Below are 15,381 nucleotides of genomic sequence, written 5' to 3' on the forward strand. Positions count from 1 at the left end.
AGTCCCATCATGCTTTGCCACAGTTAGGGAATGCTAAAACTGTGGCAGGGCATGCTGGGATGTGTAGTTTCACAACATCTGGAGAGCCACAGGTTGGCCAGGCCTGTTGTATGCCATGAAACTGGTGAAAGTCTCCTTATACTGGATTCCAGTCCCATATGTAACAATGTATAACAGCATCTTCCAATATCTGACATACAGGTAACGTGAGGCCAGTAACTGGGTGCTGCACCGTTAGCTCGGCAATGGTGAGAGGGTGGAAGAGCATATAGACCATCTGGCTGAGGGGAAGGGGAATCACAGAACGATTTGTCGTTTTGTTCCGTATCTGGCTGACAGCAGAGGCGGACTGGCCATAGGGTTTACAGGGAAGATTCCCGGTGGGCCGACGCACCCGTGGGGCCTGTTTTGTTTGAGGACATGTGGTCTTTTTTATAGACATAATGAATAAGATGCAAAATATTTTGCATATATGAAAATGACTTTGCCACTTAGCCTGTGATTGCAGATGATCTAGTGTATGCTCTGTCTGCCTGCTTGGCTGACATATAAGATTGAGTGAATAGTGATTGGGATACGGTTGGTGTAATAAGCAAGAAAATATATCTTTCTAAAGAATTATATAGTTTCCTAAATTCTGAAGGTGTATCATATAATGTGCTCATAATATTTAATTTTATTTCCTTTTAACTTCCCCCTTGATGCTGGACATGCCCACTATCTGGAAAGTCTTGGGGGGAGGGTGCTGCTGCCATGGCCCATGTCTAGACCTTACACCTCTGGTGCTGCCCATGTGGGGCCACTAGTACACATTTTTCCAGGGCCACTTTTTGTTCCCAATCCGCCCCTGGCTGACAGCTGCATTAAGTTAAGTTTATTATCATTAGATATTTACAAGTGAACAAACAATGAGATTTCCGAATGAACAAGCAGATATCACAAGAGTACAAATAACAAGACTGCGTGTGTCTCCACAATAAGGTACCCATCACACACTCTAGTAAAGGTCATTTACTAACACAGAAGACATGCAGAGACCTTCTACTGTCACAAATCTCCCATCACCCCCAGCAGACATAGGTACATGCCAACAACCCAATTTTGCAAACCGCATCCCAGTCATTCTGCTCCCCTACCCCTATTTGCAGGATTTCAGGACCATCCTGTAATTTCACGTGGTGGAAAGAGTGAGGTCACATCAGAGTTCAGCCTATGGACCTGATCCAGTAAGTATGGAAAATCCTGCATAGTAGCAGAATTTGCAATCCTTTGGATTGTATGCTGGGGACTGTCCATCGCAGGGCAAGACCGCCCACCATGCTACCCGCCGCCTCTCCCCTCCCCCTGAACACGCTGAAATTGCGGTCGCACCACAATTTCAGCGTAATCGTAAAAAATGGGGTAGCTGCCATTTTTGTGATTGTAGCGGCTGCGTGTGATGCCCCAATCACGCCCCCTGTTTCAGCCGCGTCCCCTCAATGCTCCGTCTCCGCCTTGAAAACAGAGCGTTGCACCCTCCCCCTTCCCCCGCGAATGCCTCTGCCTGATTGACAGGCAGTGGTGAACGCATTTTCTGCATGGCACCGCAGAAAATGCGGGCGCAAGTGCAGGACGGGCCCTGTGCTTGTGCCCGCATCCTCATCGTACTTTTTGCGGTTGGATCGCGTGTTGCGATCCAACCTGAATCAGGCCCTATGTCCACTGTAGGTTCAGTCCCTACATCCATTTCATGGTCTGTTTTTCTCTTATAACACTGCTTGGTGCAGCAGCTTTTATTTCTCACTAATTATAGCAAGCGGATATCCCATCTATCTGTATTACTGTATCACTTCTGTGTTACACAGCTGGCAATGCACCTAGTAATGTGCTCTATTGTAAAAAAGCACTCCAGGAAGGAGCAGAAGGCGTCCCAGTAGCACTATTGGCTGAGGTCTACTTTCCACCACCTCTGAGGACAGGACAGGCAGTAAAACAAGTGGTTTTGCAGTGAGAAGAATGCTCTGTAACTCTCTAATCTCTTGCACAAATCAAAATGTAGTTTCTGCCTGTATATGCCTTCTGTAAAATATACTCTCGTGTCACACAGCACAGATTATTTGCAGGGTCATAACTAGGGTGGTGCGGACGGTGCTCGACACACAGCACATATGCACTGTAGGTGGAGAAACAGCCACATCAACCCGCAATCGCCTGTGTACCATGTGCCTCCGCCAGCTGCAGCACTGCCCACTGTAATGTATGTAGCGGTGCAGCCAGCTCCTTCTATGCTGAAAGCACGATACATACAGCATATTACAGCCCGCGCCCTCCCTCTTTCCGCAGTGTGTCTTGGGACTGGGAGAGACATCTCTCCCAGCCCATCCCTACAGTACTCTGCTCTGAGGAGCCATGGTGTTTGTGTAGGCAGTAGTACTGGAGAGTCAGGACTCAGGCAAGCCAGCAGTTAAGTTAAGGAACACTGATTCTATAGTGTGGGCATAATGTGTAAGAGGCATTGATGTGTGGGCATAATGTGTAAGGGGCATTGCTGTGTGTGCATAATGTGTAAGGGGCATTGCTGTGTGGGTATAATGTGTAAGGGGCATTGCTGTGTGGGTATAATGTGTAAGGGGCATTGCTGTGTGGGTATAATGTGTAAGGGGCATTACTGTGTGGGCATAATGTGTAAGGGGCATTGCTGTGTGGGTATAATGTGTAAGGGGCATTGCTGTGTGGGCATAATGTGTAAGGGGCATTGCTGTGTGGGTATAATGTGTAAGGGGCATTGCTGTGTTGGTATAATGTGTAAGGGGCATTACTGTGTGGGTATAATGTGTAAGGGGCATTGCTGTGTGGGTATAATATGTAAGGGGCATTGCTGTGTGGGCATAATGTGTAAAGGGCAATGTGTTTTGCAATTCCCGGAACTTTTTGTCTGTTTTTTATTTTTGTGTTTATTCGGATTTATTCTGTATGACATTTTTATGTCTGTGAGCGTTATTTGTTAAGAATCCGTTTATCCTTTATATATATTATGTATGGAGGTGTAAGATGACACCTCTTATAACAGTTAGTTGCTCCACAGGTTGCCCAGGAGAGTGTTATCATTAACATTTGGTATCACTAGGATGTAGGGATTCTGGATAACCCCGTCATGTTCTAACCATCATATCCTGGTGAATGACTGGAGTGCTCTCCTGGAAGGCTCCGCTGCTGTTCTGCTGATTGGTGAGGTAGTTGGCCGAGTTGCGAATCTCTTCCACGTTCACATCAATGTATGTACGGCACAGGGACATCACTTTCACCACAAAAGCAGTCAGCCTGCGAAAACAAAGACCTGTGCATTATGGACCTTATTCAGTAAGGACTGCAAATTTGGGAATCGCAATCCATCCGATTATCGAACAATTGTGCGATCATTCGCATTGCACACGCGTGAGTAAAAATAGCGACAGAAAATGCGTTCACATTGTGATCGCAATGCAGCTGCTGTTTGACTTACAGGAAGCCAGCATTTCTGGGCGGAAACCTGACGTTTTCTGGGTTAGACTCACACGAATGGTCACATGATCAGGGTACGATAATTTGCTGTGTGTGCAAACAATAATATTGGCCATAGCTTATATATAGAGAGAGATTGCGGATGTATAACAGGTGAGACCTCACCTACTGTGCTCAGGACATCTCAGTCAGAGGACATCATAAGCGTAAGCCTCAGGTTAAAGATAAATTCTGGAGACAAGTAGAGAACTAGCTGGAGAACATGATCCGACTAAGATAGCTTGAGCTTTGCAGGCGCCCGTGTGATGTCAGTGATACAGCCGCTAGATTTAAAGACGCAATTTCTTTTAAGAAAGAACCAAACTTAAAACTAATTGTCCCAGGCCAGATTAACAATGTGGCGAATGGAGCTCCAGCTCCAGGCCCCAGATAAAAATAGGCCCATCACCATTACAGTATGATGATGATAAACTGTTCAGCTGGTCACATGGATGCCATAAATCATAAGAATTAAAATGATATTTCTAATTTTCAAAAATAGGCCTTTGATCATTTTTAGCCCCAGGCCCATGTGGACCTCAATCCGGCCTTGGTGGGCCCCTTACCATGTACTGCTTGGCCTATAGATCCATGCACCATACGATCCCTCGGGCTTCCTGTACTGTAGTATCCGTAGGTAGCCTAGAACCGGGAAGATAACCAGGTTTATTGATTATTTATAAGCACGATCAAGGGTGTACTACTGCTGCGTCAGCTCTAGGTCCCGTTGCCGGAGTCCTTGGTGCAGTACTATGCAAAGGTTTGTTTTACCCTTCCTCCGTGCACTAGCGTGTGCCTGATTGTGAAAGGCCCTGAGACGCCCATTTACTCCGCCCCAGTACACAGTAGCACCACCGGTGGTTCTACAGAGTCTATCATTGTGGCACCATCGCTTCCACCGTGGGTGCACCATCACTTCCACCGACACTTGCACAGCCTACGGCGGGCGCTATGTCTCTAAACATGGCCTCAGTGAAAGTGGCTGTACGCTGGAGAACGCAGCCCACTTGCAGTAAGACGCTCACGGTACTAACATTACACACCCATGGGGCCTTTTGTGTTGCCTTCAGGCCACCTCCCAGACACCAGCCAAAAATGTCCTTCGCTTTGCCCTTTGAGTTCTGTTACCAGCTCTCCCGTACGCAATAGCGCATTTATGTGCGCACTAAGGGTAACGCAGGCGCCGTAAGGGTCTTCAAAATACAGCAAAAAAATGAGAAAGCGCTATTCACTTTGGAATTAAAAATATTTTCTTTACTAATATAAAGATCACAATGCTATAAATACAAACATGTACCGGCCGGTATGACAATTATAAAACAATTAATAACATGATTCCTAAATCATCACACAATAATATATTTCTATTAATCACCCTTAATTAATCAGAACTATCACTGCTTACACTGGATGTATTTACTTATATATTGGTATTATCCTTTTATCTCAGTATGCATAAATTAATCTGCACCTCTAATCTAATGCTTCAAAATATAAGAAAATCCAGATAGGTTTCACAATGGATTAATCAATAATTAGTAGGTTAGGCATGCATGCATTCCATTAAAAGACTGAAGAATGGATTAGTATGTTTCCAGTTCCAACTGCACAATGGGTTAATTTGTATCCAATAAGTCCCTTATGCATACATTTATTAATTAGAGGCAGTGTGCAAGAAAGATTTCTTCTTTTCATACAGAACCAAACCCTCCAACCACTTTCCTTTTTGTGGGAGGTATGAATCAGAATTAGTCGACAGTGTTAGATTCAGTCCAGAAAGAAATACATTAGGCAAATGCTCTCTATTAAGCCACAACCTTTAACCAGCCACTTCTCACACAGTTAGTTTGGTTAATTAGATGAGGCACATATAATCAGGTGAGTTGTTTATAGTGTGATACGTTTCCACAAGGACTAGAGTGCATTTAGCAGACGCACTCACTAGCAGCTTTATCCTTGATGGCTGTTACAAATGCCAGCTTGAGTGATAAAAACACTCCTTCCCCTGTGCACTGGGGTAAGGAGAAAACAGTTCACTAGCCGGTATTGAGGGTTTATGAGCCACACGAATAAATGTAGCAGATGATGGAGAATGCTCTCCTGACTCACAACTCCTCTGGTATGCCCACAAACGCGTTTCTCCGCCTCAGGGTCCCAACGCAGCCGCCGCGGACCGCCCCCCCGCCCTCCCAACGGTCCAGCCACGCCTGCGTTGGCCGAACCGCTCCCCTTAAACGGAGGCTTAACGCTGCCGTCCAGCCCCCTCCCGCCCAGCGACCGCCACTGCCTCAGAGACGATCGCTAGGCAACGACGGCTGGCATGCACCGTCGCAGTTCCGACCCGATCACTGAGCTGTGAGAAACTGCAGCAAAAAATCGGGTCGGAATGACCCCCTATGTTCCTAAATTGAGGACCTATGATATGTACACTGTATATATGACAGAGGGGGCAAAAGCTTGAGCGAGGCTTGGAAATAATGAGAAAGAATCTTCATTGCAATGCCACCAGTATTACTAAGGAGGCACCAATCGATGGGGCAGATGTATTAAGCCTGGATAAGAGATAAAGAAGTGAGAAAGCAGTGATAAGTGCAAGGTGATAACACATCAGCCAATCAGCTCCTAACTGTCATTTTTCAAATTCTTAATGATTGGCTGGTGCGTTATCACCATCCACTTATCACTGGTCTATCACTGCTTTATCCCTTCTCCAGGGTAATACATCTGCCCCAATGTTTGTAACTATAAAACCAGAGGCTATGCATTAGAATCCCACACGCTATAAGCCCCGTCCCTTTGGGCCACCTGAGCCTCTGCCCCCCTAGAATGTGCATGACATACACAATGCACAGAAGACGATGAATAATCAGTTACCGTTCCTCATGTTTTCCTTTGCCTGGTCTTTGCGATCAGGAGGCAGCAATGTCCACTTCTCAGTGTGGTCCAGGTAGCGCAGGGCGTACACCCCCGGGGCTGTGGAAATCATAGTTTGCTCTGCGCAGCCGTATGGAACCCGGATCAGCCGGCTTACTCCATCAGCAGTCAGACTGTTGTTTATTGTGCTGAATGGGTTGTCCACTGTGATAGGAGATAGGGAGTCAAAATGTGTCAAGAGTTGCATGGGAAAACCATCTGCTGCAGGAGCATGCTTACCGTGGGGGAGGTGTATCAAACCTAGGGAGTGTAGAGGGGGAGACGTTGCTAATAGCGATCAATTAGCTTGTAGCTGTCGTTTTAGAGACTGTAGTTGATGAACGCTAGCTAGAAGCTAATTGGGCAACTTCTCCACTTGTCCTCTCCTCCAATCTTTAGAAGGTTTGATACATTCTGTATCCTTGAGAAAGTTCCCGCGGCAACACTAAAACTGTAGGCATCCACACAGAGAGGTGGAGATGTATCAAACATTGGAAAGAGATAACATGGAGAGAGATAAAGTACCAACCGATCAGCTCCATACTGTCATGTTTTAAATGCAGCCTGTAAAATGACAGTTAGGAGCCGACTGGTTTTGTACTTATCTCTCTCCAATGGTTGATACATCTCCCCCAGAGAATGATCCTGATGTTCAGCTCAACAAGGTAAATGTACAGAAAAGGTTGCATCGGCTGAGATGTGGCCATGATGCGTGAGTAATCACTGGATGGCTATGAAATATAGGAGTAAGTACTACACGGGCGAGACACATTATTATTATGACCACCTCCTACATGTGACGTCGGCAGCGCGTAGCCCATGAAATACGTCACGTGTTGTGCGCTGGCTTGGTGGGTATATAAGGTGTGCGATTGGCCGTCTGCACACGTATCACTCTCTGCAGTCATGGGTAAAAGGAGCAATTTATCCGAGTTGCAAAAAGGGATGATTATCGGCTTTCGGGCCAGGGACGGCATTATTTCTGACACAGCGCAGTTTGTGAACTGTCCGCGTGCTGCTGCGGTGAAGGTGTATCGTGACTGGACAAATGGCACCATTGCGAATAACCAGCGTGGAAACTGCGGAGCACCACGTGCCACTGATGTGAGAGGGGAACGTCGGCTACGAAAGTGCGTGAGGTGCGACCGACACGCTACGGTGGAGCAGATCACCGTCATAATGAACCCAGGGGCTACCAGACGTGTGTCCAGAATGACAGTTCAGCCCGTCTAGCTGATGTCCGTGCTGCACATGGCGTGGACTCAGGGCCGTCTTTTCGTATGGGCTCAATGGGCTCTTGCCCAAGGGCCCCAGGAGTATAAGTGCCCTAGGCTGATAGCTGAGGGTCCCCTCTTTCCAGGGGTACCAGATTTTTGAAAATCGGCCCTGGGGAACTGGAGATATCCGACTTAAAAGCAGTTGTCCCCATCCGAACCTGTCAATTTCTCTTCCCAGCCAGATATCTCGGGTTCTGTCTGACTTATAGGCCCTACACACTTGGCGATATTCTGAAAGATATGAACGATCTCGTTCATAAATGAACGAGAACTCGTTCATATCTTTCAGTGTGGAGACTCCAGCGATGAACGATGCGCGTCCCCGCGCTCGTTCATCGCTGGTCTCCCGTCGGCTGTGCATGCAGGCCAATATGGACGATCTCGTCCATATTTGCCTGCACTTCAATGCAGCCGGGTGACGGGGGGAGTGAAGAAACTTCACTCCCCCCGTCACTGCCCCCCCGCCGCCGGGTTGCTCGTCGGCCGTATCGGCCGTCGGGCACCTCGGCGGCGCATCGCCGAGTGTGTAGGGCCCCTTAGAGTTTTTCTGAGGTATAAGCCAAAAGCTGGGACTCTCCACTTTCAGTGGACACTGGCAGCTTGTCTCTACTATGCCCAGAACCAGAGATATCAGCCTTCAAGCAGCTGATCCCTGCTCCAGCTCCACACGCCTAATATACAGTTTTAGATTTTTGTTGGTGAATTGCTCTGGCTCCTGAACTCTGATCCCCAAGTCCCCAGAACCTTCTAAAACTTGTAACTCTCTAGTTTTTTTTTATCTCATTCAAAGCTAAGAAATATATTTTCAGGAACTTGAGATATCTGCAGTCAAGCAAGCTGCCCTCCCATCGGAAAATGATAAATATTAAGCTCACTCCACTATCCACCCCTCCCCTACATATTAAACACCCCCTACCACCCTGGAAGTCATGTACCAGGACTTCTTCATTCAGCCAAATGCTCCCTTCTACAGTTTAGCCCCATCTGTGCAGTAAAGGAGTAATTAGCAGAAATTACTGCACCAAGGGCCTAATTCAGACCTGATCGTAGCAGCAACTTTGTTAGCAGTTGGGCAAAACCAAGGGGGTCATTCCGACCTGATCGCACACTGCCATTTTTTCGCAGGGCAGCAATCAAGCCACTACTGCGCATGCGTATGCACCGCAATGCACAGGTGCGTCGTACGGGTACAAAGCGGATCATTGCTCTGCGATGGATTTAACGAAGAATCCATTCGCACAGCCGATTGCAAGGAGATTGACAGGAAGAAGGCGTTTGTGGGTGGCAACTGACCGTTTTCTGGGAGTGTTTGGAAAAACGAAGGCGTGTCCAAGCGTTTGCAGTGCGGGTGTCTGACGTCAATTTCGGGACCGGACAGGCTGAAGTGATCGCAGTGGCTGAGTAAGTCCTGAGCTACTCAGAAACTGCTCAAACTATTTTTGTACCGCTTGGCTGCACATGCGATCGCACTCTTGCACAGCAAATATACACTCCCCACTGGGCGGCAACTATGCGCTTGCATGGCTGCAAAAAGTAGCTAGTGAGCGATCAACTTGGAATGACCCCCCATTTGCACTGCAGGTGGGGCAGATATAACATTTGCAGAGAGAATTAGATTTGGGTGGGTTATATTGTTTCTGTGCAGGGTAAATATTGGCTGCTTTATTTTTACACTGCAATTTAGATTTCAGATTGAACACACCCCACCCAGCTCTAACTCTCTCTGCACATGTTACATCTGCCCCCCCCTGCAGTGCACATGGTTTTGCCCAACTGCTAACAAATTTGCTGCTGCGATCAACTCTAAATTACCCCCCAGGTCCTACATGCAGAGAGGAAGACAGAACACCCCCTACCGCCTGCAGGACATCAAAGGTGTCGCTGATAGTACCCCCCACCCCTACCGCTGGAGGATGGGTAGGGTGCCCAGTGCATTGCTGTGCCCAGGAGCCTACACTGCTGTTGAGACGGCCCTGAGTGGACTCTGGCTATTAGCTGGTGGTCATAATCATGTGACCCCACCGTGTATTATAGTGCTTACCCGTCATCTTCACACTAGTCCGGAAATCACCATCCGGGATCATATTAGAAGGCAGATCATCATCAACTGCAAATTCACTCCAGGATTTCTCTGCAAGAGAATACGGTATATTATATATGTATTGTCCTGTGTAAATCAGGGCTGTATGTGAAGTGATGATGCCCAGGGAAGTGTGTGTGATGGTTCTGCGTGAGGCGCAAGGTCAGGTGTGCACCATTACTACCCCTCCCTGGTATATGTAGCTCTCTGCTCTTTCCCACATCATGAGTGACGGTACTGATAGTGGAGAGGAGCCGGAGATACAGCAGCCATGTGTAAATGAGCTGGGATGAGTCTGAAGGACTTTTCTGAATCTGGAACTTTATGTAAGTCACATAAGCTCGATGGTCTCAGACGCACAAATTAAGCCTTCAAAGAGAAGAATGCCATGCCTACTGTAAAACATGGAGGAGGTTGTGTTTGGGGCTGCTTTGTGGCATCTGGCATGGGGTGCCTTGAATCTGTGCCGGGCACAATTACATCTCAGGACTAGCAAGGCAATCTGGAGAAAGACATACTGCCCAGTGCCAGAAAGTTCTGTCTCAGTCGCAGGTTGGGGTCATTATCCTACAGGTAAATAACCCAAATGTACACGGCTAAAAGAATGGATAAGGACGGAACATTGGACCATTCTGAAGTGGCCTCTATGAGTCCTTATCTGAATCCTATGGAGCATCTATGGAAGGAGTTGCAGCCTGGAGAAGGCACCCATCACATCTGAGACAGCTGGGACAGACTGCTCAGGAAGAGTGGGACAAACTACAGTACGTGCAGACAGGTGCAGAGGTCTCATTAAGAGATACTGAAGTCACATGATTGCATCCGTTTGTTTTTAACAGTAAGTTAGAGCAGCAAATTGAATCACCCTCTATGTATTTCCCTGTGTCGTATGTGCTATTTATTTTAATGTATATCTAATAAAATTATTATAATTTTAAGGGGGATCCTTTTGTCCCCAAATAATTTAATTTTGACTATCAATAATAAGGAATATTATTTTTTGATTCTGGAATTTATCCAAAATTTTATTCATGACTGCAATGTATATATTCCCGGAGCACCATCAGAAGAAGTCTTTATCTAAAACTGTTTGCCCCCAGGTTCATTCTCTTGGATGTCTGTTATTGATCAACGGAACAAATTATACAAAAGACAGTAGTGCCATCCAGGGGCAAACACTTTTTTTTTTTTTTGGGGGGGGGGGGGTTTCACAGAAATATATATATATTTTGTATATATGTATATATACACACACACACACACGCACACATTTCTATACATATATGTACACACGCATGCACACTCTGGAGTCTCATCTATCAGCATTGTATTGTAGGGCATAATATTAAGCTCCTCCCCCTCATGGCAAAATGCCACGATTCGCAGGTCTATCGGGAGGGGGCAGGGCTAAAATTACATGATTCTAAAGGGGCTTTGTAATATCGTGCCTGCTCTCTCTTGACTGTCAGAGGGGTGTTTCTGGGTACTCAGAAGCCCCCCCTGCATGCGCTACTGCCATCTAATATTCTGATGTATACGTATTTTATACTGTACACATTGATCACAAAATTTCTTTGTAAACAATATTTGCAGTTTTTCCTTCAGGGATTAACACAAAAAGATGCTTGGGGCTACTAACTGGTGAGCAAACCATGTAAGGCTGCCCATGGGAGAAGCTGCTTGTCCTGAGTCTAACATCTGTAGCCCTGAGCGTTTGCCCCTGCGACCTATTGAACATCATAGTGAAGCAGATTGTTGGGGATAAGGGCTATACGTGGTATAAACACAGTCTCACCTGTACCACATCACATTAGAATTTCTGCCTCAATTACTGTAGATTCCTCTGCAGAGCAGTCACGTTAAGTTGGGTTCCGTTCCATAACTTGGGCGGAGTCAACTTCCGCAGAAGCATGATCGGAACACCAACTTTCAGTGTGCCGAGTGTCAAGTGTCTGGTTTTTCCTTTAATGCTCCTCTCCCTACTTGCTGTACCTCAGTTACTTTCTAGGCCACTAAGCTATGCAATGGTGAACGCAATCCAAATTCATCCAGTAGTATATGTGTCAGGCCAGAACGAAAAGACAAAAATTCAGACTTTTTTTTTGTTTGTCTCTATAGTTCATAAACAGTCCCTAGAGGTATATTTCTAAGTATAGATTTATGTGCACACACTAGAGATGAGCGGGTTCGGTTTCTCTGAATCCGAACCCGCCCGAACTTCATGTTTTTTTACACGGGTCCGAGCGACTCGGATCTTCCCGCCTTGCTCGGTTAACCCGAGCGCGCCCGAACGTCATCATCACGCTGTCGGATTCTCGCGAGGCTCGGATTCTATCGCGAGACTCGGATTCTATATAAGGAGCCGCGCGTCGCGGCCATTTTCACACGTGCATTGAGATTGATAGGGAGAGGACGTGGCTGGCGTCCTCTCCGTTTAGAAATTAAAATAGATAGGAGAGTGAGAGTGAGACACTTCATTTACTTACTGGAGCTTAGGAGGAGTTATACTAGTGACTGATGACCAGTGACCTGACCACCAGTGCAGTTTTATAATTTATTATTATTTAATAATCCGTTCTGTTCTTGTTCTCTGCCTGAAAAAAACGATACACAGTGACTCAGTCACACTCACATACCATATCTGTGCTCAGCCCAGTGTGCTGCATCATCTATGTATAATATCTGACTGTGCTCACACAGCTTAATTGTGGGGGAGACTGGGGAGCAGTTATAGGTTATAGCAGGAGCCAGGAGTACATATTAAACAGTGCACACTTTTGCTGCCAGAGTGCCACTGCCAGTGTGACTGACCACTGACCACTGTGACCAGTGACCTGACCACACTGACCACCAGTATAGTATATTGTGATTGTCTGCCTGAAAAAGTACACTCGTCGTGTGACTTGTGTGGTGTTTTTTTATTCTATAAAAATTAAAAAACTCATTCTGCTGACAGACAGTGTCCAGCAGGTCCGTCATTATATAATATATACCTGTCCGGCTGCAGTAGTGATATATATATATTTTTTATATCATTATTTATCATCCAGTCTATACTAGCGGCAGACACAGTACGGTAGTTCACGGCTGTAGCTACCTCTGTGTCGGCACTCGGCAGTCCATCCATAATTGTATACCACCTACCCGTGGTTTTTTTTTTCTTTCTTCTTTATACATACTACATCTCATTATCATCCAGTCTATATTAGCAGCAGACACAGTACAGTATGGTAGTCCACGGCTGTAGCTACCTCTGTGTCGGCACTCGGCAGTCCATCCATAATTGTATACCACCTACCCGTGTTTTTTTTTTTCTTTCTTCTTTATACATACTACATCTCATTATCATCCAGTCTATATTAGCAGCAGACACAGTACAGTACGGTAGTCCACGGCTGTAGCTACCTCTGTGTCGGCACTCGGCAGTCCATCCATAATTGTATACCACCTACCCGTGGTTTTTTTTTTCTTTCTTCTTTATACATACTACATCTCATTATTATCCAGTCTATATTAGCAGCAGACACAGTACAGTACGGTAGTCCACGGCTGTAGCTATCTCTGTGTCGGCACTCGGCAGTCCATCCATAATTGTATACCACCTACCCGTGGTTTTTTTTTTCTTTCTTCTTTATACATACTACATCTCATTATCAACCAGTCTATATTAGCAGCAGACACAGTACAGTACGGTAGTCTACGGCTGTAGCTACCTCTGTGTCGGCACTCGGCAGTCCATCCATAATTGTATACCACCTACCCGTGGTTTTTTTTTCTTTCTTCTTTATACATACTACATCTCATTATCAACCAGTCTATATTAGCAGCAGACACAGTACGGTAGTTCACGGCTGTAGCTACCTCTGTGTCGGCACTCGGCAGTCCATCCATAATTGTATACCACCTACCCGTGGTTTTTTCTTTTCTTTCTTCTTTATACATACTACATCTCATTATCAACCAGTCTATTTTAGCAGCAGACACAGTACAGTACGGTAGTCCACGGCTGTAGCTACCTCTGTGTCGGCACTCGGCAGTCCATCCATAATTGTATACCACCTACCCGTGGTTTTTTTTTTCTTTCTTCTTTATACATACTACATCTCATTATCATCCAGTCTATATTAGCAGCATACACAGTACAGTACGGTAGTCCACGGCTGTAGCTATCTCTGTGTCGGCACTCGGCAGTCCATCCATAATTGTATACCACCTACCCGTGGTTTTTTTTTTCTTTCTTCTTTATACATACTACATCTCATTATCAACCAGTCTATATTAGCAGCAGACACAGTAGAGTACGGTAGTCCACGGCTGTAGCTACCTCTGTGTCGGCACTCGGCAGTCCATCCATAATTGTATACCACCTACCCGTGGTTTTTTTTTTCTTTCTTCTTTATACATACTACATCTCATTATCATCCAGTCTATATTAGCAGCAGACCCAGTACAGTACGGTAGTCCACGGCTGTAGCTATCTCTGTGTCGGCACTCGGCAGTCCATCCATAATTGTATACCACCTACCCGTGGTTTTTTTTGTTCTTTCTTCTTTATACATACTACATCTCATTATCAACCAGTCTATATTAGCAGCAGACACAGTACAGTACGGTAGTCCACGGCTGTAGCTACCTCTGTGTCGGCACTCGGCAGTCCATCCATAATTGTATACCACCTACCCGTGGTTTTTTCTTTCTTTCTTCTTTATACATACTACATCTCATTATCATCCAGTCTATATTAGCAGCAGACACAGTACAGTACGGTAGTCCACGGCTGTAGCTACCTCTGTGTCGGCACTCGGCAGTCCATCCATAATTGTATACCACCTACCCGTGGTTTTTTTTTTCTTTCTTCTTTATACATACTACATCTCATTATCAACCAGTCTATATTAGCAGCAGACACAGTACGGTAGTTCACGGCTGTAGCTACCTCTGTGTCGGCACTCGGCAGTCCATCCATAATTGTATACTAGTATTAATCCATCTCCATTGTTTACCTGAGGTGCCTTTTAGTTGTGCCTATTAAAATATGGAGAACAAAAATGTTGAGGTTCCAAAATTAGGGAAAGATCAAGATCCACTTCCACCTCGTGCTGAAGCTGCTGCCACTAGTCATGGCCGAGACGATGAAATGCCAGCAACGTCGTCTGCCAAGGCCGATGCCCAATGTCATAGTACAGAGCATGTCAAATCCAAAACACCAAATATCAGTAAAAAAAGGACTCCAAAACCTAAAATAAAATTGTCGGAGGAGAAGCGTAAACTTGCCAATATGCCATTTACCACACGGAGTGGCAAGGAACGGCTGAGGCCCTGGCCTATGTTCATGGCTAGTGGTTCAGCTTCACATGAGGATGGAAGCACTCAGCCTCTCGCTAGAAAACTGAAAAGACTCAAGCTGGCAAAAGCACCGCAAAGAACTGTGCGTTCTTTGAAATCCCAAATCCACAAGGAGAGTCCAATTGTGTCGGTTGCGATGCCTGACCTTCCCAACAATGGACGTGAAGAGCATGCGCCTTCCACCATTTGCACGCCACCTGCAAGTGCTGGAAGGAGCACCCGCAGTCCAGTTCCTGATAGTCAGAT

General features: G+C 46.0%; 1 protein-coding gene across 1 annotated transcript in view; it reads right to left on the bottom strand.

Annotated features, from left to right (window-relative positions):
• Window positions 1-15,381, bottom strand: part of LOC134949536 (complement C4-like) — a 198,375-nt gene that overhangs the window by 67,043 nt on the left and 115,951 nt on the right. Inside the window, exons 23-26 of the mRNA XM_063938161.1 lie at window positions 9,751-9,840; window positions 6,394-6,597; window positions 4,086-4,161; window positions 3,144-3,300 (exon numbers count right to left, since the gene is read on the bottom strand). Coding sequence (XP_063794231.1) covers window positions 3,144-3,300; window positions 4,086-4,161; window positions 6,394-6,597; window positions 9,751-9,840 — 527 coding nt within the window. The remainder of the gene's footprint in view (window positions 1-3,143; window positions 3,301-4,085; window positions 4,162-6,393; window positions 6,598-9,750; window positions 9,841-15,381) is intronic.

Source organism: Pseudophryne corroboree, chromosome 8, assembly GCF_028390025.1.
Source record: "Pseudophryne corroboree isolate aPseCor3 chromosome 8, aPseCor3.hap2, whole genome shotgun sequence".
NCBI classification, from domain to species: Eukaryota; Metazoa; Chordata; class Amphibia; order Anura; family Myobatrachidae; genus Pseudophryne; species Pseudophryne corroboree.